At 35.7% G+C, this 21,084-nt stretch overlaps 1 protein-coding gene across 2 annotated transcripts in view; it reads left to right on the top strand.

Annotated features, from left to right (window-relative positions):
* The window catches only part of SEPTIN8 (septin 8), a 98,648-nt gene that overhangs the window by 59,036 nt on the left and 18,528 nt on the right, over window positions 1-21,084 (top strand). The window contains exons 4-10 of one of the 2 annotated variants that reach the window (XM_063447410.1): window positions 651-837; window positions 5,750-5,911; window positions 7,642-7,738; window positions 8,212-8,380; window positions 8,777-8,909; window positions 9,405-9,595; window positions 12,799-13,584. In XM_063447410.1, coding sequence (XP_063303480.1) covers window positions 651-837; window positions 5,750-5,911; window positions 7,642-7,738; window positions 8,212-8,380; window positions 8,777-8,909; window positions 9,405-9,595; window positions 12,799-12,802 — 943 coding nt within the window. In that variant the 3' untranslated portion in view covers window positions 12,803-13,584. Of the gene's footprint in view, window positions 1-650; window positions 838-5,749; window positions 5,912-7,641; window positions 7,739-8,211; window positions 8,381-8,776; window positions 8,910-9,404; window positions 9,596-12,798; window positions 13,585-21,084 lie in introns of those variants that run through there. The other variant, XM_063447409.1, reaches the window with a different exon arrangement.

A 21,084-nucleotide genomic window follows, 5' to 3' on the forward strand; every position in this document is an offset into this window, starting at 1 on the left:
TAAATAAAGAGGAATCCCCATGGAAACCAGTAGAATGTCTCACAAAGTTTAGCACGGTGTTAAATTAACACCTGGTTGCTTTTAATAAATTTCCCCCATGATGTCTTATTTGTAGAAATACATTAATACCAGGTCTGCAAATTACTGGTGAAAGTGGTGAATTAGCTTTCCTACTCTCAAAACCTGGTTATATCGAAGATCCAGCTAGAGTCCAAATGTTCTTTGTAGGTATGGTTGCGAGATCAGCCATGTTTTTCTGGACAGACGGTACTTCATATTTTTGCCCTGAGTTTTGTTTTTCGTAGTTTAGAAATCCTATATTGTTGAGTTCTTATTGCAGCAATTGGATTCTATATGCTGCAGGATACCACTTATTGTTCCTATCAATATAGATGTGATATGTGTCCCGAAAAACATGGTGGACCTGGCACTCCTAATGCTTGCACTGTATACAATTAACACCATTTACACACTGACCTGGATTTCTTTTTTTTTTAAAGCCTAAAATGCTGCTGTATTAGGCACCTAAAATGATAAATATATATATTTAAGTCCATCACCTGACGTAAAGAGGTTTATTAGGAAATGGCAATGAAGAAAATGGTTACAATTCTACGATAACCACAGCTTTACATGGTGTCTTTTTGCAGTTACAGGTCAGTCGTTGATTACATTGATACTCAGTTTGAGAATTACCTCCAAGAAGAGCTCAAAATCAGACGTTCCCTTTTTGACTACCATGACACAAGGATACACGTCTGTCTTTACTTCATCACACCCACGGGTCACTCGCTGAAATCTCTGGATCTGGTTACAATGAAGAAACTGGATAGTAAGGTATGGTATGCAACCGAGGTGGAAATTCATACATTTCTGAGCAAGACAGTCTGTAGAGTGAAGTCACAACCAAAACAGCATGTTTGTCCAAGTGGAAGCTTGGCTTGTGCCTGTGGTGCAAACTCAACAGCCACATACAACGTGCACGTTTCTGGTCTGTTGCTTTTTCATCTATTTCTATAGTACATGCTCAACTTCTGCATATGTGCTGCTACTTGTGGAAGGGAGTGAGAGACTTAAAGGAAAAATCAATTTAAAAATGTGTGTGTGTGTGTGTGTGTATATATGTATATGTGTGTGTGTGTGTATATATATATATGTATATGTGTGTGTGTGTGTATATATATATATATATATATATATATATATATATATATATATATATTTAAATGTGACAATCTAGTCGTTTTAGTACCAAGAAAACATGCATATATTATAATTTTTTTTCTGCAGACCAGTTTGCAGCCTTTGCAAGCTCTTCCTCTTTTCCTCATTGAGAAGCCTGTTTGTTGGAGCCACACGTGCGCACAGCTTTCTTGTGCTTCTTATTGAGATGTAGTAATGCTCATTGAGAAGGGTAAAAGGCAGGCTATACTAGCCCGAATTCTGTGGAACTAGCAGAAGCAGCTGTCTGAAAACTGGGGAGGCGTTTCGGCTATGTTTAATAAAAGTGCCAATTTCTATTAAAATCCGAACTTATATAAACTGTCATAAATATTACAGACTGCTGAAGTGCTTTATGTGTCTGCAGTGTTTCTCTAAATAGTTAATTATTTGGAAGTTTTCCAATATGCAGTGAAAATGGAGCAATTTTCAGCATTACAAAATTCCCAAATTGTTATTATTACCGCCATGCTGTAGTTTACATAAAATATATACAAGGAGTTTAGTTTGGTTTTTGATTTAAAATTGTGATACCGGCAATATACATCCAGTCTGTTTTAAGAACAAAATTGTATACTTGCCAGGAAGCAGAAAAATAAATTAAAATACATGCACATGCTATTCACATATTTAGGAAATACTTTGAAATCTTCATTGCTGCAGTCATCTGATATTAAATATTGGTAAAATCACCATATTTAGTCGTAATTTTACAGATTTTTTTTTTTTTTTTTAACAAATGGTGGTATCTGTGTGTATACCCAAACTTACACACATCTAGTGGTGTAGTATAGAAAGTAGACAAAAAAAATACTGGAAAAATATATGCCCTCACCAGGAAATGACAAAAGTACACATTTCACATAAATCATATCTGTAATCTTCTTCCTCGTCTGGTGTGGTTCAACTCGATGTGCAAAAAGAATAGAAAATGTAATTTCACAGCAATCCAAAATGTGTATTAAAGTATGCACACTTACATACAAGTATCAGAATTACAGCTCCAAATTCTAGTGATTGATTGTCCACCGCACCCTTCCTTCAGGAACACTGCATTATACTTTTCATATCTAGTGTAAAATTCCCAGAGTGTGGAAACCATGATGCTTTAGGCGACAAACACTACAGACACATTTAAGTTGCGGTATAGCCTTACACGTTGCATGCAAACTTCTTCAATGGCAAAAAAAAAGTTGAAGCAATGAGTGTGTATGTGGTGTTGTGCACATATACTCTTTCCTACGTTGCTGGTTACTTGGATAATTGGAGAACGTGGTTCCTAGAACACACTTGGCGGCAAGCATAATTACAAACGGTGAACACATGCAGGAGTAGTCCATGCCAATCATGATACCCTGCTATATATGTTGGTGTTTTGCATCAGAAGCCAGTCTGTTAATTTTCACCACGCATCACAAATTGGCTTCGTGAACAAACCCAGTTATAATGCAAACCTAGAACAGGAAAATATATAGTTTTAGGTTGCAATTTATAGCTGCTAAAGAACAGGTAATGTTTCCCCAACAATCAAGCAGGATCTTGCAAGGAAAAAGATAGAAAGGAGAAATAGATAAAAATATTTTGAGCAACACGGACATCCAGCAATAGGGTCTGTTGATTGTCCCATAATGTAACAAGGCTATGAAAGCCACATTTTGCCAAAGGCAATGGGAGGGGATATCCCATATACAGCTATATTGCATCTTATGTGAAGAGTGTGTCCTATTTTTTAATTTTGCAAACAGTGCAGATTTCAATAGAAATGAACACTTTTCAATATAACTTAACCTGGTTACATCCCCCTGGCTTTCACACAGACAACAGGTTACTTCCTGGCTTGTTTAGTTCTTTGCACAATTGCCTGCCTCTTGAGTTCAGCTTCAAAGCACCTCCCTTGCAAAGACTTCTTATTGAGCTGCACTGGGAAGTCTGTGATTGGACAGCCGCACAAAGTCGGAGCAGGGCTTGAAGTAATGGGTTTGTAAACGTAGCAGACAAGAGAACTGCAGGTTTTTCAAGCTGTTTTTGAATATACCCCAATGAAAAAAATATGCATAATTTAATGCATGAAAGTTTTCATTGGTTTATATCTACTTAACAGGGATTTAAAAAAAATACAAATGTGCATTTGGGCAGTGGAGTGAAATTACAATCACCCAATCACATGCACGTAAAATTATCCAGCCACATCATACAACTGGTCACACTCATGCATCAAACATGCCTTGCTACACACACCTGACTAGCTTTACAATCACACATACATAAACATACACTAGACCACGGATCTTTATATCAATACATATACACTCATGCACAAACACATTAGCATGCATTGACCCTCCCTACACAGATAGCACACATACATAGTTACACACTGCATGTTATTCATAGACACGCACTGGCACACATAGAAAGACATATGTAATTTATTATTTTCCTCTCGCTCTGTCCTTGCCCTATTAAGGGTGGGAGATGGGCTTCATGCTTTGTCTGGTGTGTAGTGTTGTGGGGACAAGATAGTTGTGCACTTGTCAGCATAGCCTTTACTTCTGCTCTATCTCTGCTCGCTGCTCATGGTCCGCCTGCCAGTGGGTGCCATGATATGGACTCGTGCAGTACATGCTGAACTGTGTCCTCTCTTCTCCATCCAAAGCGCTGCCTGATATACAGTGTGTATGTGTTGCATTGGGGTTGGTCAGCAATATGACGCATCATAAAACTCTCTGTATACTAAAATAAATGTGTAGAAATCCATTTCTCTTGGTCTTTTTCTGTTTAGATAACTATATTGCTAGGTCTCAAAATTACCAAAATGTGTTCTAGAACAGCAAGTCGTATCTTTAGCTAAGACAGTGATCTCCTTACTCTATTTGAACCATTGGGAGTACACACTGTATGAATGTAAATTGTGAATACACAGAATAAAGGTTCAAAGTAAAGGAAAATGATCCGTGTGAACAAGGACCAATGCAGACACAATCACACACCCAATATTTTTGTGTCTCATTTTAAAGAACAATTGCACTTGTATATACAATAGGGCTTTGGCAGCCAGCTTCTTTAAATATTATTCCTAAGACTGCTGGCTGGCGGGCAGTTTGATAACCTCCTGTATGTTTTTTAAGAAGGCAGACTGCCAAGCTTGCTGCAGTGATGTAATAAAAAAGGCAGACTTAAGATTTAAAGCAAAATAAAATACAAAAAAATACATTAAATATTAACTTTGCAAGTGAAGCTAGATGGTTAATATTTTATTATGATTTTTATTTTAATATAGAGACTAGCAGCCAGTTTAAAACATGTAAGAAAAAAAGACTTTCAACACACACGTTAATGAATGGTAGTGATTAAACCGTTTTACAGGTCATGTGCCAGACCGTACCAGTCCAAATATGAAAGCTATGTAAATTTGGCAGTTGTCGGCCTAATTTATCATTTCTCAGACTACTACCATTATCTGATTCCTTACTTCCAGCATTGGATTTCTCACAGCTGTTGTTTTCTTTCCCTTACTTGACCCAGATGCAGAACACTTTTCTATTTTGACCCAGTGTCTGATAGCAACCATTGCACATACCTGATGATTTCCTAGTGTGTGCCCTGAGCCATTTCTTTTTTTTTTTATGTATCTAGAGTATGGCTAATCATGCATTTTGTCTCTTTATATAGGAAGCATTGATTGGTCACTGTGTATGTTTGTGACATGATTATTATAGAAATATGTAAAGGGATATGTATTGACCTATTTATTAATGACAATGTACAAATAACACAAGTCTATCCATGTTGAGTTGAGGAAAGGCAATTTTACCTACAGTGGTGAAAAACCATAAACTGTTCCAACCAATGACATTGCTCTGTTCCTTTCCAATCACATTGCTCCATACCTTTCCAAGGCAATGAATTAGAACGAACATCGATTCTGTGAATTTTATCTGAATTGAAGTCCCAGAATTGCACCAAATAGTTTGAAATGAATTTACGCCTTGGTTCGCTGCTTTGCGATGGCCCAAACGGAGGAACAGGCAGTTAAATAAGGATTTTATCCTAGTTTAACACTCCAAATATTTCAACTAATAAATGTAAATACATATTTCATTCAGAAATGAATGGCAATCTAGCTCATGCACTAGATACCAGTACGTGTGGTTAGTATATCGTGTTTGTTTAGCTTCCACATTCGTTAAGCTGTAACAAAACACCTGGTATAACACAATACTGAAAGACCTAATCCTTTGGCAGAAAGTGCTCTAGCGTTGTAGGTGGATGTTGACTTTTAAAATTAAGAGCATTAGAAATGTGTAACCTCATCCCCCCCCCCCCCCCCTCCCAAAATGAATAAAAATAAATTCCTTTTCTGGTTAAATCATTTTACATTAAAATGTAGCCATGACCCAATAATATTTGTGTCCCTTAAATGTAGGTTAATTTCAGAACACAACACCTAAAATTACAGTGATATGAAATGTTGTTGACTCTTTAAACAATAACCTGTCACTAATGCATTAATTCTATTGTTTTACAGGTTAATATAATTCCCATAATAGCTAAAGCTGACACAATTTCCAAGAGTGAACTGCACAAGTTCAAAATAAAAATCATGAGCGAGCTGGTCAGTAACGGCGTTCAGATCTACCAGTTTCCAACGGATGACGACGCTATGGCTGATGTCAACTCTACAATGAATGTACGTATAATATCAAAATACTTCTGGAAAACCTAGATTTCTCTAGTTTTTCTGATTGCAAGATTGAGATGGGAATTATGGCACAACAGCACTCCAACATTGTCTCCCCAACGTGTCTCCATATACTAAAAAAATAAAAAGAATAGATTGTATGTTCTGGAATGCATGTCTCCATCACTATTTTCTTTTCTTTCCCATTGATCCATATATTCTGCATTCTCCGATCTTTTAGTTATTACGTGAGCAGGTGATTATGTTGTGATGCAGTGTTAAAGGGCATATGAATAGGAAAGTTGCTGATGACCGATGCAAACGTTTTGTAAGATGCATGCAGAGTATTATCAATCAGGCATACTCTGGGCCACTTGTGAACTATTCAACCTGGACCAAAATATGTCCCTTAGAATCAGAGAGCAGCCGGCTGCCTTTCCTTTTTTTTTTTTTCTTCAAAATATTGCTATTCCCTGGGATTCTGCAGCAGTACTCTAGCGCCCTCTATAGCTAGATTGTTATATTGTAAAATATAGGAGCCTGCTGTCTAGTTCAGATGACGTTAAAGGTACAAGGGAAAAAAAACTACCTGATATTAATATAATTAACTTTTTGGTTGCCAAATAAGGTAGTAAAGGTTTTGTCCATCACACTATTATGCACAGGTTTTGGGAGGGGGGGCGGGGGGAGGGCTTTTTTTTTTTATATATATATATATATATATATATATATTGTCTGTCTAGCTATGTTTATAGGTATCTGCTTTTAAATATTGATAAAATACTGAATATTTTAGATATAGATAGAATATACTGGTGTCTATCTATTCCAGTATCGAATCTGCATTTTTATTCTTTGTGCCTTTTCTGATTAGGGTCCATCCAGTATTATGACTAATTGAAAGCAAAAGTACTCGAAAGAAAATACAACTTTGAGTTTAAATGTATTGACATTGGTTGTTCTGTGAGTCATCAATCAACATTGACATCTACTTGCTTTCTAAAACATGTGACAACTTGCATCTGTAAAATCATTTACATAAATGTTTAATCTACTTGCTGGAGTGCCATGTCCTGTTATAAGCATCGTATAATAAACTTTACTTTTGTGTCAGGGTAGTTCTAAAGATATTTTTAATATTGTGGTACTGTAAGCACCAAAAAAACTTTAGCTAAATTAAGCGGTTTTGATGAATCGATCTTGCCCCTGCAGAATCACTGGTCAATTTTCTGCCATTTAGGAGTTAAATTCCTTATTTATGCAGTCATTTTCAATCTGTACAATGTGTTTTTTTTACTTTAGAAGTTTTTGTCTCCTGCTCTGTTAAATGAACTTTAATCGCACACAGGAGGCTCCTGCATGTTCTGTTAGGCTATTAACAGAGCAGGGAATAAGACATTCTAAATTAAACAGAATGTGCAATAAAGGAAGTTTAAACATTAGATCTCCCTTTACAGGAAATGTGAACTGAGACTTTATAAGTCACATGCAGGGGAGATGGAAGGGCTGCATAAACAGTGAATTAACTCTTAAATGCCAGAGAATTGAGCAGTTAAACTAAGCTAATGGTTTTTGTGCTTATAGTGGCCCTTTAATTTACCATCTGGTTTATAAACGGGTACAGGAAAACGAACTAGCAAGATTATTAATCTGCTTCTTTCAGTGCTTGTTTTACATCGTGCAATATCAATTTCATGATAATAAAGAGTATTACATGTTTTGTATCTTTTTTTTCGTAGGGACATCTCCCATTTGCAGTGGTCGGCAGTACAGAAGAGGTTAAAGTGGGCAATAAACTAGTAAGGGCCAGACAGTATCCATGGGGTGTTGTGCAAGGTATGTGCCTGAAAGCATAGTTCTTCTTTTGGTCCTGTTTATTCCGATTAAGCCATAATTGCAATACAGTGGCAACCTATTTTAAAACCATATACAAAATGGAGACTGATCACAAGACGTCACATATAAGAGGACAGGTTTGCCTGAAATATTATGCAGATATGTTTATGACAAACTTAAATTGAGAATAGCAGAACGATTACACATTAATGTAAAGACCCAAATATATGTAGATGCGCTCATAGTTGTATCAAGGTGACATTTAAAATATTTCAAAATTATGTTTGAATTTGGTGAAGATGGTTGGTTTTTGACAGGTGATATTAAAATAAAGTTTGTGTGTGTGTGTGTATGTATGTATATATATATATATATATATATAATTTTACACACTAACTTGTGGATTATAGCATTCTATGTTAAAAATTTGCTAAATGACTTCACGTCCTCTTACATTACCCATTTATTTATAGTTGAAAATGAATCCCACTGTGATTTTATAAAACTGCGAGAGATGCTGCTCCGCGTAAACATGGAGGACCTTCGAGAACAGACCCACACACGCCATTATGAGCTGTACAGAAGGTGTAAGCTGGAGGAGATGGGTTTCAAAGACACAGATCCTGACAGTCAGCCATTCAGGTATATTTTTGGTATATTCAGCTTTCTCCACTTTTTCCAGCCTTACAACTGCTAAAACAAAAGGTTGTGGCTGTTGGGTAGGAAGCTATCATATGGGAGTAGGGCACAGCCATTGAAAAAAAAACTTTAACCAGTATCGAACATCACAATATTTATATAAAAAATAAATAAACTTAGTAGGACCTGGAAGAAACACCGTTACTGTTGTTTGCAAATTGGAAACCAAGTAGACCTTACATTCACTATTTATTTATTTTATTAAGAAGACCTCTCATGAATTTTACTTTAGTGGGTTTTTTGTTGTTTTTTTTGGTCTTAAAAAAGACCCATGTTAACAGCTCATGAACATCTATAAATAGGCTCATTATAGCAAGATCTCATGTTTTCTACTTTCAGCCTTCAAGAGACCTATGAAGCCAAAAGGAAAGAGTTCCTTGGTGACTTGCAGCGTAAAGAGGAAGAAATGAGACAGATGTTTGTGAACAAAGTCAAGGAGACAGAAGCTGAACTGAAAGAGAAGGAGAGAGAGGTAAATGGCAGCCGTGTATCCATCAACTAAATTGCTTCTTTGCAAAGTTAGTGTTCAGCGCTGCCAGCAGAATCTCCTTTAGCATCCGGAACGCAGATAGTCTCTCTCTGTGTCTAGCACTTGTGTAGCTCATAGCGATCTGTTGCCCAGCACTGTGCATTTGGTACCGAATCCATCTTTGGTCTAGTTTATGTATTACAAGATAAAGTATAGAGCGAAAACGTGTGGCATACATTTTGGTTTGGGAGGGAAGCTGTTTTCTGAACGGAGACAAGTTAACAGCTCCAGGGTACTTTGCTCACCCAGCGTTCTAAAAAATAGCTATGTGATTTGAGAGCAGAGTGACTAACTGACCACTCTGGCATAACTATACAAGATTTCACGGAATAAGAGATGTAGTTAAAGCTTTAACATGAAGTATCCTATCTCTAAGTTATGGATGTGTGGATTTTTGTTTGTCCTGACTTTGATGTGCCAATGCATCTTTTTTTTCAGTTACAAGAGAAGTTTGCCCATCTGAAAAGGATACATCACGATGAAAACAAAAAGGTGGAGGACAAGAGGAAGGAATTGGAAGAAGAGATGAATGCCTTCAACAGACGGAAAGTTGCAATGGAGACTTTGCAATCACAGTCATTCCAGGCGACTTCCCAGCAGCCTCTGAAGAAGGACAAAGACAGGAAAAAGTAAGTGTGCAATAACTATCACATCACCCCACCCCTAGATTGTGTAGCTGCATGCATTTATTGGATGCATAGGATGGTATTCATCAAATGCAGTTGGCATTACCAATGCTTTGAGATTGGTAATGTGTATTTACTAAGGTTTATATATGTCAATAATAAAATTAGTTTTTTATGAATCCACAAATGAAAATATAATTCATCAATGCATTTTACAGCGTAAAACTTTGCAGTATTAATCTTGGTTCCCTTGCCTATCTGTGATGTGTGACCCCAGCCGTGGGCATTGGAGTGTTTATGGTTTCAATCCTAAACATAGCAATCATCGAGATTACATTGTCAGCACATCTATGTGCACTCCTGATAAATGTTCTCTATAACACACAGTACTGATTATTGTGTTCCGCTATGTTCTTTCACTGGACCAATGATGTGGAAGGAAGCGGAGCCCTGAGTTCTGCAGCAGGATTTCTGTGTGAAGAGCTGCTCAGAACTGAAAGGGTTATTCACTAAGGTGAGAATTGTCAAGAATTCAAAGTGAATTTCAAAGTTAAGGCCAAGGGAGCTGAGCTGGATAATGTTTCCAGTTTGGCAATTTTGGGATTGAATTTGAATTAAAATTTTTGAGAATTCTCAGCTTTATTTAATAAATAGTTTTAGTCCTTGAGTAGCTATGGAAGCAAAGTTTTCCTGTGCTAAGTTCAGGGATACAATATCTGTTCGACTGCCACTTTCGCAAGTTTGTTTTGAGAAGCTAACTACACAGACAGATTAAGAATTGCGAGCATTAGTTGTGGCTAGTCTGTAATACAGTATCTGATTAACTTGGTCCATGACTTGTGCCCGATTTATACTATATCTTTAAATTTGGTTTATTGTACTCTACTGGCCAGTAAACCAGAACCAGTTTTACTAACCTGGATCTTCTGTTTACGTGAATGTATTTTAGGATATGTTTAGTCTCCAGCTATTTAAATCCAACTCCCAGGCTTTTCAGAATCTAGTTGTGAATCAGATGATTTGCTATGTCTTAAAAACAAAGTCGAAATATTGTAACAAAATTGATTTAAAAACAAAAGAAAAACGTTTTCTTTAAGTTTATAATTTGCTGTTTTCTCTTAGGATTTTCATCTAATGCACGATGTTTATTGGCAGAAGAGAACTTGCACAATTTTTATATGGCTATATCAGAACAGAGCCACCGGCTGCATCATGCAGTTGCCATATTTCAGACGCTTCATCAGTGGGAACCATAGTTTAATCCACAGGTTTCAAAAGTGGGAAACCCACTCTAATTAATCTAACATGTTGTTTACCCACTAAGTGTTGAGGGGTTAGCAGAACATCTGTTCACTGAGGGTATACTGAACAGTGAAACTGCTAACGTGGGCAATGATATGATCTCTGAACTCTGTATTTTATTAATAACTAACACTCATAGCATTTTTCTGAGAGGTTGCAGATTTAAAAAAATGTTTACCATTAATCAATTTACCAACATTAAATAGAGATGGGATGAACTGGAGGGTTGATCTGCGATCCATACAAGATGCATGTTCATCGTGGGCAGGAAGTTATATGCGATATGTTCAGCTTTAAGCTAAACCAAAAATTTTAGGATTGCTTGCTTTGGTACCCTTTTTATACACATCTGGTACCCTTTTTATACACATAAGTGTATGCCTTTTTTTCTGTGGGGAATGTGCAGAGGGGCTACTCTCAACATGAGCAGAACCCCTTTGATGTTCATATAATCAAAATGGGTTGTCTTCATGCATGCGGAGTGGGCATGGGGATACTACTCTTGTTGTGAATATAGAATTGCATCATAGGATGTGGAATAGTCTACAAACTCTGCAAATATGCACACAGTCAGTTTAACTGCTACCTTACGCCCTCATCCCGAACCTTATTCTAGCGGCAGCTTCAACAAAGAAATATTTGTCAAGGAGGCATAGGGAGTTCTGATATTGTCTATTAAGACTGGCAAAACACAGTTTTGATTCATGTCCATTAGTTCAGGAAATTAGTAGAACTTCACAGCATCTGTAAAATCCATAATCTAGCCTGTCCACTAGGATTCCTCGCTACGGCACAGAATCCCAAACGCAAACATCATGTGGATTGGATCATATGTGCATATGGCTTTTTTTCCATGGGTATATTTTTTGATCCTTTGGGGGTCTTAGAAACCAATGTCTCCTAATATTGAGGGGGATTTTCTCTGGGTAGGTGGGACAGCAATTTTACAATATTTTCCAAAGTTATCCTTATGCCTTGTGCACAAAAGTTAAATAAATATCCCTTTACCAAAACATATCTAAACTATTTTCAAAATAAAACCACTACATAATTACGCACTAAAGTGTGGATTGTTGGGAATTCGAAGTGAATTTAAAATGTTAGGTTAAAATAATTGTAATTCAACTACTTTGCATAAAACTTTCAGAAAATATTAAATTTGCTTTTTATTCCCAAAAGTACACACTTTAGTAATTAACGCTAAAAGTATAGGAAGCTTCAAAGTAGGGTACAAGTAGAGTGTACTATCTGGCAAAGAGTTTAACGTGTTCATTCCATTTTAATTTACTATTTAACTTTTAGTTATTTGTGTGAAACTGTAATTTTCTTTATTGCTCTGTTATTTCATTATTTTATTACTTTGTGTTTAAATTCTAAATGCTTAGCATCAAAATGATCAATCCAGGAAATGCATTGCTTGTCTTAAGACCATGTTTAAAAAGCAGTATTTAATTAATTTGACAACTTTGAGTTCTGCAGTTGTTTTTTATTTGTTGTTTTTTTTTTTTTAAATTAGTGAAGCCATGAGTATTTTTTATTTTTATTTCGATTACTAGCATAGGAGTCTTCTATGGAGCTTCCAAATTGGTTTTATGTATACAAAGGCCTGTGCCCTGTTGCTAAAATTTAAAATAAATGCTAGAATATATAGTTGAATGAACTGATAGACTTATCTTTTATACCAGGAACCGTAAATGGCCTATATTACATGACCAATATTAAAGGTGCAGCAACAAATTAAACTGGCAGACTAGAAACTCACTGTTGCTAAATTAACTGACTTTTTGTTGGTCTGGGTGCCATGTTTTTGTTTGGTTTTTTTTTTTTTTCTTCTCATTTTGTAATTTTTTTTTTTTCTTCATTTTTTTTTCTTTTGTTTTTTCATGCTTTGTTTCTTTTTTCAGTTAAGACGCACAGGCTTGCATGTCAAGATTGGACTTACACGTTCATGTCATTTAATTGCATGGATTCTGCCCATGCCATCCTTCTCTCCTAACATTGTGAATGGACCAAACCATAAAGAAAACATGGAAACTACAGAGTTTACAGATTAACCAATAATTTTAATAGGTGCAGATATGTAATATGAATTGCGTTAATTGTAGAAAATTGGTGCTTTCTAATTATCTATGCAAGACCATTGTACATTTAAAAACCTTACAACTGTTTCAATTTGTTGAACATATCCAAAGCAGACCCATCACTGTACTAATTACATATAAATTAATCCGTGACAATAATATTGTCAGGGTGTACGGATTCCTTGTGTTTATAAATATATTTTTTTTTTCCTTTTTTCCTCTTTATTTGGAAATATTTTTTAATTATCTATAATGCATATTTGGAGAAGTAAAAGTATTTACAAATGAAATAAATATATAATGGTTGTGTGAGTGTATGCTGCAAGGCCTGGCAATAATTCTATTCAGTTGGTTAAAGGAGGACTGGACCCTAAAAAGAGAGAAATATATATATTTACTTCTGTTGGAGCACTTAAAAATCCAACTAAAGGGCTAAAAAGTTGATATAGAGATTTTTTGTTTGTGTTTTTTTTTTTTTTTTTTTTTTTTAAACCTTGAACTGCTCTAAAATTTTGCTGTATTTTATTTACACCTGTTTTATGCCATTTGCTAATGGAACATTGAAATATACTTTTAATTTCGGAAAATAAATATATCCTCTTGAGTAAATTGAACAATTATTTTTTTTCCAATTTTTCATGATTTAATGAGCCAGGTATCTGAAAAAATTCAAAGTCGAAATTGTTTAAAATTTTTGTATTGGAGACATTTTTAATTTTTTTTTTTATTATTATTAGTTTTTATTGAGGTTGTTACAAAGCATATGTGTAGCATCTTTCAGCAGGTATTTTCAAAATTGCTGTGACATTTTAGCGGTTACGTGTCCTCTCACACCTCCAGCACTGCTTACACTCCAATACGATGGTAAATTCATATTTTTTTTAATGTTTCTTATACTTTTTACAGTGACAACGTTTTCATTTAACAGCTTTTATTTTATTTTCTATTATATTTCTGTGTCAAGAATGCCGAGGGGAGTCTGTTCTTAAATTACCTTGTATAGTTATTTAATGGGCATTTTAAGTGTCAAGCTTTTGCTGCACTTTTCAACAGACTAGCTTCAATTAGTCTCTGACTTTGCTTTGCTTCTTTCTTTGGGGTGGGAGAGGGGGGGGGGGTGACAGTGATGTCCCTTTGGGAACTGGGAACTGTCGCTTCTCTAGAAATTACACTATTTAATAAAACATTGAAAATCACCTATAACTTGTGTTATGCTTTCTTTTTTTTTTCTCATGTGATGCTCTATTTTCTAGTAAATTAATTAAAGATTTGAATGAACCAGTCTGTTTCCGTACAGGCACTGCCAAGGCACACAATGCAAATGAGGATGAGAAATAAATAAATATTTCTTAACCTCTCTGTATGCTTTATCTATGTTGACTGCCAAATACAGATGTTATTACAATGATAGTAGCAAAGATGAAAGCACCCAGTTGCAGGATAAAGAGTGATTTAATTTTCACACCCCGCAAGTTTTGTGAAGTAGTAAACGTCATATTAAAAATCCTGAGATGTGACAGTACCCTATTAAGGGAACAACATGGAAACAGACAAAATAATGGTCAGCTGAAATTTTCAGCTAATTTATTTTTCTATAACTGCACAGATTTGTGTACATTTTGGTGTACCATGCACTATGCAGGTTCCCAGAATGCAATGCATTTAGTGTATCCCAAGATGGTTATCCGTGCATTGTGGCTATGTGGGTCTGAAGTCCACCTGGCTGAGATAGAAAATTATCAAAATATAATATTTTGTTGTGCCAGTTGTACATGTAGGTTAGATTGTATTTGTAACCGAAATAATAACTTCAACAGTGTGACAATGCGGTCTGTGGGTTTAAAGTTGACCTGCGATGATCCCCCCCAAACTTGAAATGGTAGAGCAAGAAATATGGTAAATATATCTATAAATATATTTACCAGATAATCTACTTCTCATCAATCTCTTTATCTCTATCTCTATCATAACCTGACAAGTGTTGTGACTTCTGCACTGTTGTGAGAATCACAAGTAGTTTGAGTTAGAAAAAAAAAGGATTAAGTAGTCTTTGTCTTTGAGTATTTTCTAAAGACTAAAGCTTTAAAGAGACACTGTAGGCATTGGGACTGTTAAATCGAATTTGTTATAGTGCCTGGAGTCCTCTGGCGATGTTTCTCGGTTCAGTGTTAAACCATTTCTGAGCAGTTTAACTGTGAATAAGGGCTCTACTCACCTTCAGCCTGGCTCCAACTGGAGGTATGGCTAAGGCAGATACATCACCTACACTGTCCTTTTAAGGACTTGATCGTAGATGTGATTGGTAATTTAGAAGAGAACCGCATAGGCCAGGCAGGTTTGTTGCAATAGTTCTTCAGCATATCACCGTCTCACATCTGGTCTTTCATCCAGCAGCTGCATGCTTGGGAGCCTAAAATACGATCGGTACAACTCATTGAAAGCTTTGTTTCTGTGAGAACATATGTTCAATATAATTATTTCATCATCGCAGCACTTTCCTGTACAATTATCTTACATCATCAAGGGGTTGTAGACAACCAAAACCGTTAATACATTTAAAAAATAAAATAAAAATACTTTAGCACAGTCCAGTAGGTAACTGTCAGTCACATGTTCTAAATCCCACGCACCGGAGTGATCATGGTACAGTGCAGTCGCCGGAATCAGAACATGCAGCAGACAGTGTAGTTACCACGGCCGCATAAATACGCCTCTGTCTCTGAAAGTCATGGTTCTTTTTTTAACAGTCCACAATGGGCATTTTTATGCTGTAAATAATCATACTTTCTGATTAACATATAGTAAATACCAATTAAAAAAAAAAGCAAAAGAAGTACTTGGGTTTCAAGAAAAGAGAAGGGTAATGTATTTTAGTGAGTATTTTTAACACCCATGTTGTCAATTCTTTAGTTGCATGAACTTTTCAACTTCTCTTGATATAAACAACTGGTGAACGGTATAATCGGGGACTAAAACCTTTCCATGGACAGAGTTAACCCCCTTGAGGTCCTTTCGGCAAAAACATTTCCACTGACCACAAGAAACTAATTCTGCCAACTAAGAATTGGAAAGTTCTTACCCTAGCTAGCAAGCCATCATGGGAATTAAAGTTCCCCAACAGCTGGAAGACTGCCTGACCTTAAACTTGCAATAGAACCGTCAACATAGATATGTAAAATTTATTTAAAAAAAGTTTGTGATGTAATTATTTCTTAACATATCTTTAATCTTTATCAGATATTAAAAAAAAAAAAAAAAAAAGCATGGTGCTAAACAATGGATTGGCTGATATTATCGGTCTTCGAGGGTTAGTAAGGCTAAATTGTCTCAATGATGGGGGAAAAACTGTGAATTTTAATAATGGACAGTGAGCCCACATCTAAAACAAAATGCCCCAATTTTAAATATATTGTAAGGTTTGTTGGAATCTTAGCCAGTAGTCCTATGCCATAAAACAGGCACAGGTAGATGGAAAAGATTTCAGCAAACAAGATGATTAGAATTAGCTGAGTTTGCATGTTTAAAATGGACAATGTAACACAATGATTTTGTTTTCCTACAGCTACATTTTGGGAACTGCGGCTTTAATTGTTCTGGTTTATCTAATGGAAATGGACCTGTTGAGAGTTGTTTAGCCAGGCTTTGGTAATCACCAAATGCACTGTTGTCCAGCAGATTGCCCCAAAGATTTTTGTATAAACCCTGGTCAGTTTAATACTTTTATTGTATTACAGCACTGGTGAAATATGTTCTTGGTGCCATATTGTAAAATTCTCGGCTAGTATTTGTATATGTATTTCCTATAAAATTGACCACACAGCTATACATATGTATCTTTTGAAATGGCGTCACAGTGTCGATCAAAGTAATGTTAAACCATCCACTGTAGTATTGTGACTAACCTATTTTAGGTATTTTTTTATTTTTTATTTTTTTTTTACTCTGAAGCATTAAGGTAATTAACAAATTTTATATGTGTATATATATCACACCTGCCTTCTTGGTGGTTTTGTTTTTTTTAGCTTGCCATAGGTGGTGCACCCCCTTTCTTTGTGTGGCGAGTTCCAAATCTCACCCATGGATATTTGCATTTTTTTTTTTTTTTTAATTCTTTTTTTTTTTACACACACTTGGTATTTAAGGAGTGTGACAGTACACTTAAACCGTACATGTGGCATTAATTATGTGATATTCAGGGCATTTTAATTGAATTACCAGGTGTTTTAAATGTGTAATAGAAAAGAGGCGCAAAAGAAAAAAAATGTAAGTATCTAAACTTCCCAATAAAATTATTTAGGCATCAGTGGTGGTTACATAGAAGATGTGAAGAATACTTTTGTTTTCTTAATATATTAATGAGCCACTCAAAATGAAATTAAAATTTTGGGACTTGGTAGGCCAAGTCGTTTGATGCTCATTTATTTACATGTGCATCTTTCTTAGTGAGTGCTATATCCTTTGTATGTTTTAAAGATTTTTTTTTTCCTTTTTAATAACTTATTCAATACAATACACTATAGATCCATAGGTTTAATTTTTAAGTGATTTGTATGTATGTAGTAAAGAAGATATATAATGGTATTGTTCATGAGATTTGTACCCACAAGTTGTATTATATGTAGGATTTTTTTTCCCCATGTTCGGGCATCTTTTCAATATTCTGTTGGTAGTTAGCCTTGGAACATTTCAGGGGTTATGCTATTAAAGAGGCTGTACCAACGGATTATTTCTGTATGTAAGTTCCCAGGTAAGAGCATACACCTCTTGATCCCTCTTACCCATGTGTTACCAAATCCTTTGTTTAGTTACTACTTTAGCAGCAACTTGCCAGTGGTAATGGTAAATCAGGGAACTAGGGGATTAGGAGTAAAGGTGTATTGAATCACCTGAAAATATGAAACATTTAATAATGCTTATTTTATGATCCGTTTACAATGTTTATTTTATCTGATACAAGCAAATGCTAAAATCATTTGCTGGTTAGATTAACACCAGTAGTTCTTAACATTTTTTTAAGGGACTCAAATTATGTGCCTATCATTTACTTGGGAATCCATTCTTCTGTTGTCAAATGAAATCATTTTTGAAAAAAAATACAAAACAAAAAAAAGCTTTGTTAGACACATACCACCAGCGTCAGAGGAGTATCTATTGCATGGGAAAAGCAATGATGGTACATTAAACAGCATATTGTGGGCGAATATAATGCTTGCACAAACAAAGGTCTAGTTTCAGGTTGTCACTAAAGGGTTAAGAACCAATGCTTTGCACTGACTGCTATCTGATCGCCAGTGAGTCTGAAGGCTTGCATCAAAATCCTTTGACGCATCCGCCATCACCGCTATCTCAATGAGAGAGTCTGTTTTTTGTGCGTTCCGTACAGAGAACCAATTGATTTAGTCATTAAAACAAGACTGAGTACATGTTAGATCCCCTGTATAGAATGTATGTAAACAAGGGCACTGATAACATCATCTGTTTTCAGCATCATTTAGAAAAAGTTAATCTTGAACACTCATCTAACCAAAGTCCACATTATTTTCTTTCAATATATTTAAGAGCAGTTGGGTGACATAAAAAACATTGCCATATGCTTATGATTTTAGTCAAATAGGAGTAATGCTCATTGTTTCCTCTTATCATTTTTCCACTGTCACAGATGGAAAGTAGCGCTATATGTGCGGAAATCTGTACGTTTTTTGTTTTTCTGTCGTTTAACTCCTCCTGTGCTGGACTGGATTGCAAGAACAACTAATCCGTCTCTAATTTAAACGCTTTTAAATGAGTTTTCATACAGTTAAATGTTTATTCTTTAAAGACCCTATATTATTTAGGAGTCTCTTGTTGTGACCAGATTAAATATTTGTTTAGATTGTGCTGTTCTATAGCTGTTTTATTTCATTTGGTATACCTTTTTTTTGTGATTTTTATTTTGAAATGTTTCATATCATCTGTTCACCTTGTGACTTGTTTTAGCATGTGTGCATTCCTCCATTAAATTTTACTTTTATTTTGCATTGTGTGTTGTTTTTTTCTTTTGCATCCACCTCCTCTCCACAACCAATAAGATCATTTTGTAAGAAGTCATATTGTGAAGGAGCTCACTCTCTGGCTTCATGTCAGCTTGGCTTTAGTCACCAGACATTAGAAGAACCAACAGAAACACCGGTTCAAAGTGATTGTTCGTTTCAGTGCTTGGAAATTCTAGGTAGATGGAGGAGGTAAATAAAGATAAAGAGCCTTTATGAAAAAAGAAAACCATTAATGGGTTTGCAAACATAACCAGGTGACCATGCTTTAAAGTCTTGAGAGGGAATGGACAGAAGGGAAGCTGAAGGGTAGTTCTAGTGCAGTCTAGAAGAAAGAATGTAAGAAATCACCATCAACCTGTGGCCGTTGAATGGTAAAAACTTTTGAATAAGTTGTTTGAAATGTTTTGTGCATCACAATCAATCTTCTCAAATGAAAGCCATGTATTTTAGTAAAATTGAATTCCTGTGTGTAGGTAAGAAGAAAACTCGTCTTGAAATGTACATACTTTGTTGGGTTTACAAGTTAACAAATCACAATCTCTTAATCTCCTTTTTAAGCCAGCAGAGGCTTATGAAAGTCTCTGTTGTCTGAAAAAGGGACACTGTAGACCTCGGTAGTTATGTGAAGAGTGTGTCCTTTTTTTTTGTTTGTTTTCATTTTACAAAAAGTGCAGTTTTCTATACAACTTGGCACTTTTATAAATTAACCTGGTTACACCACCCTGGCTATCATTTAGTCAACCGGTCTTCTTACTTCCTGGTTGTTTAGTTCAGTGGAGCTAAAATCAGGAGTCAGCCAATTTATCAGAGCACCTGCCTTGCAAAGACTTCTCATTGAGCTGCATTGGGAAGTCTGTGATTGGACAGCAACAGAAATTGGGCTGGGGAAAAAGGGAAGGGCTTGCAAAGGCTGCAGACGAGAGATCTGCAGTTTTGGCAATCTGTGTTAGAATATACTCCTAATGAAAAATACATAATCGAATGCATGTATTTATGATTTCTCATTTGGGGGGGATATCTACTAGACAGTTTTATTTTGTGTTTGGGTAACTGAATGTCCCTTTAATCCATTGCTAGATGTTTTCATGTCCTAAACCTTAAAGGAACTCTAACATTGTATTAATATCTTATCTTGGTTATATACTATCTTTTGTTTGTTTTTTTTCAATTAATTTGTGAAGATATCCCTTGCCTATTCTCCCTGAAAGCCATCTTTTTGCCCTTTTGTCAAATTCTCTAACAGATGCAATGCATGCTATTTTGCAACTGTTCATTGCTTCTCAAAATTGGTTGACATACTATTCTGCAGGCAGCAAGAGACATGATTTTGAAAAGCAATGGAAGGTTTCAAAATTATGAGCACTGGGTGAGAACTGAAAATCCAACCAAGCGTTACATAAAGGTGGCTATCAGAAAGAGGAAACCGTCAAGTAATTTCTGTAAAAATGATTAACAGAAAATGTATTTTAAAAAAAATTAATGACTGTTTCTTTAACATAGATATTGGATCTTCAAGCAAAATTGACTAAGTGACATTTTATTAATATTTTTTTTGTAGGTAATACTGTCACCCTGTCTCAAATACATGTAAAAGGAGAATGGTTGGGTAGTGGACTTTTTACTTGCAGGGGGAGTCGAAGTAAGGTGGTGGCTTTGGTGCGAAATGTTTTGGACTAATGGACTGCGCATTCTTGAGTTATTTATGGAATGGGGTGGGTGGTGGTCGAGTAAGAGCACCCTCTCACATTATAGCTATTTGGACATGTAGACTGGGCATTCTCTGGTAATTTTATTAATAGACGAGTACCGCCTAGACCATTTGTTTTATGCTGTAACCCTTTGCCTAGGAAATGGAAGTTAACACTTCCTTGAACATGGAGTAGAAAAAGTAAATTAGTATATTAGGCCCCCTCCAGTTGATCCCGGAGTCCAGGGCTAAAAATTTCTTCAGTAGCCATTGACTATTGAAAATTCAGCCCTGGTGAGTGTGAAATGTGTACTCCAGAAAAGGCTGTAGTGAGTAACTTTCAAAACCTGACTTAAAGGCTAGTGCAGGCCTTTAAGTTCATGCAGGATC

The sequence above is a fragment of the Pelobates fuscus genome, chromosome 3 (genome assembly GCF_036172605.1).
Source record: "Pelobates fuscus isolate aPelFus1 chromosome 3, aPelFus1.pri, whole genome shotgun sequence".
NCBI classification, from domain to species: domain Eukaryota; kingdom Metazoa; phylum Chordata; class Amphibia; order Anura; family Pelobatidae; genus Pelobates; species Pelobates fuscus.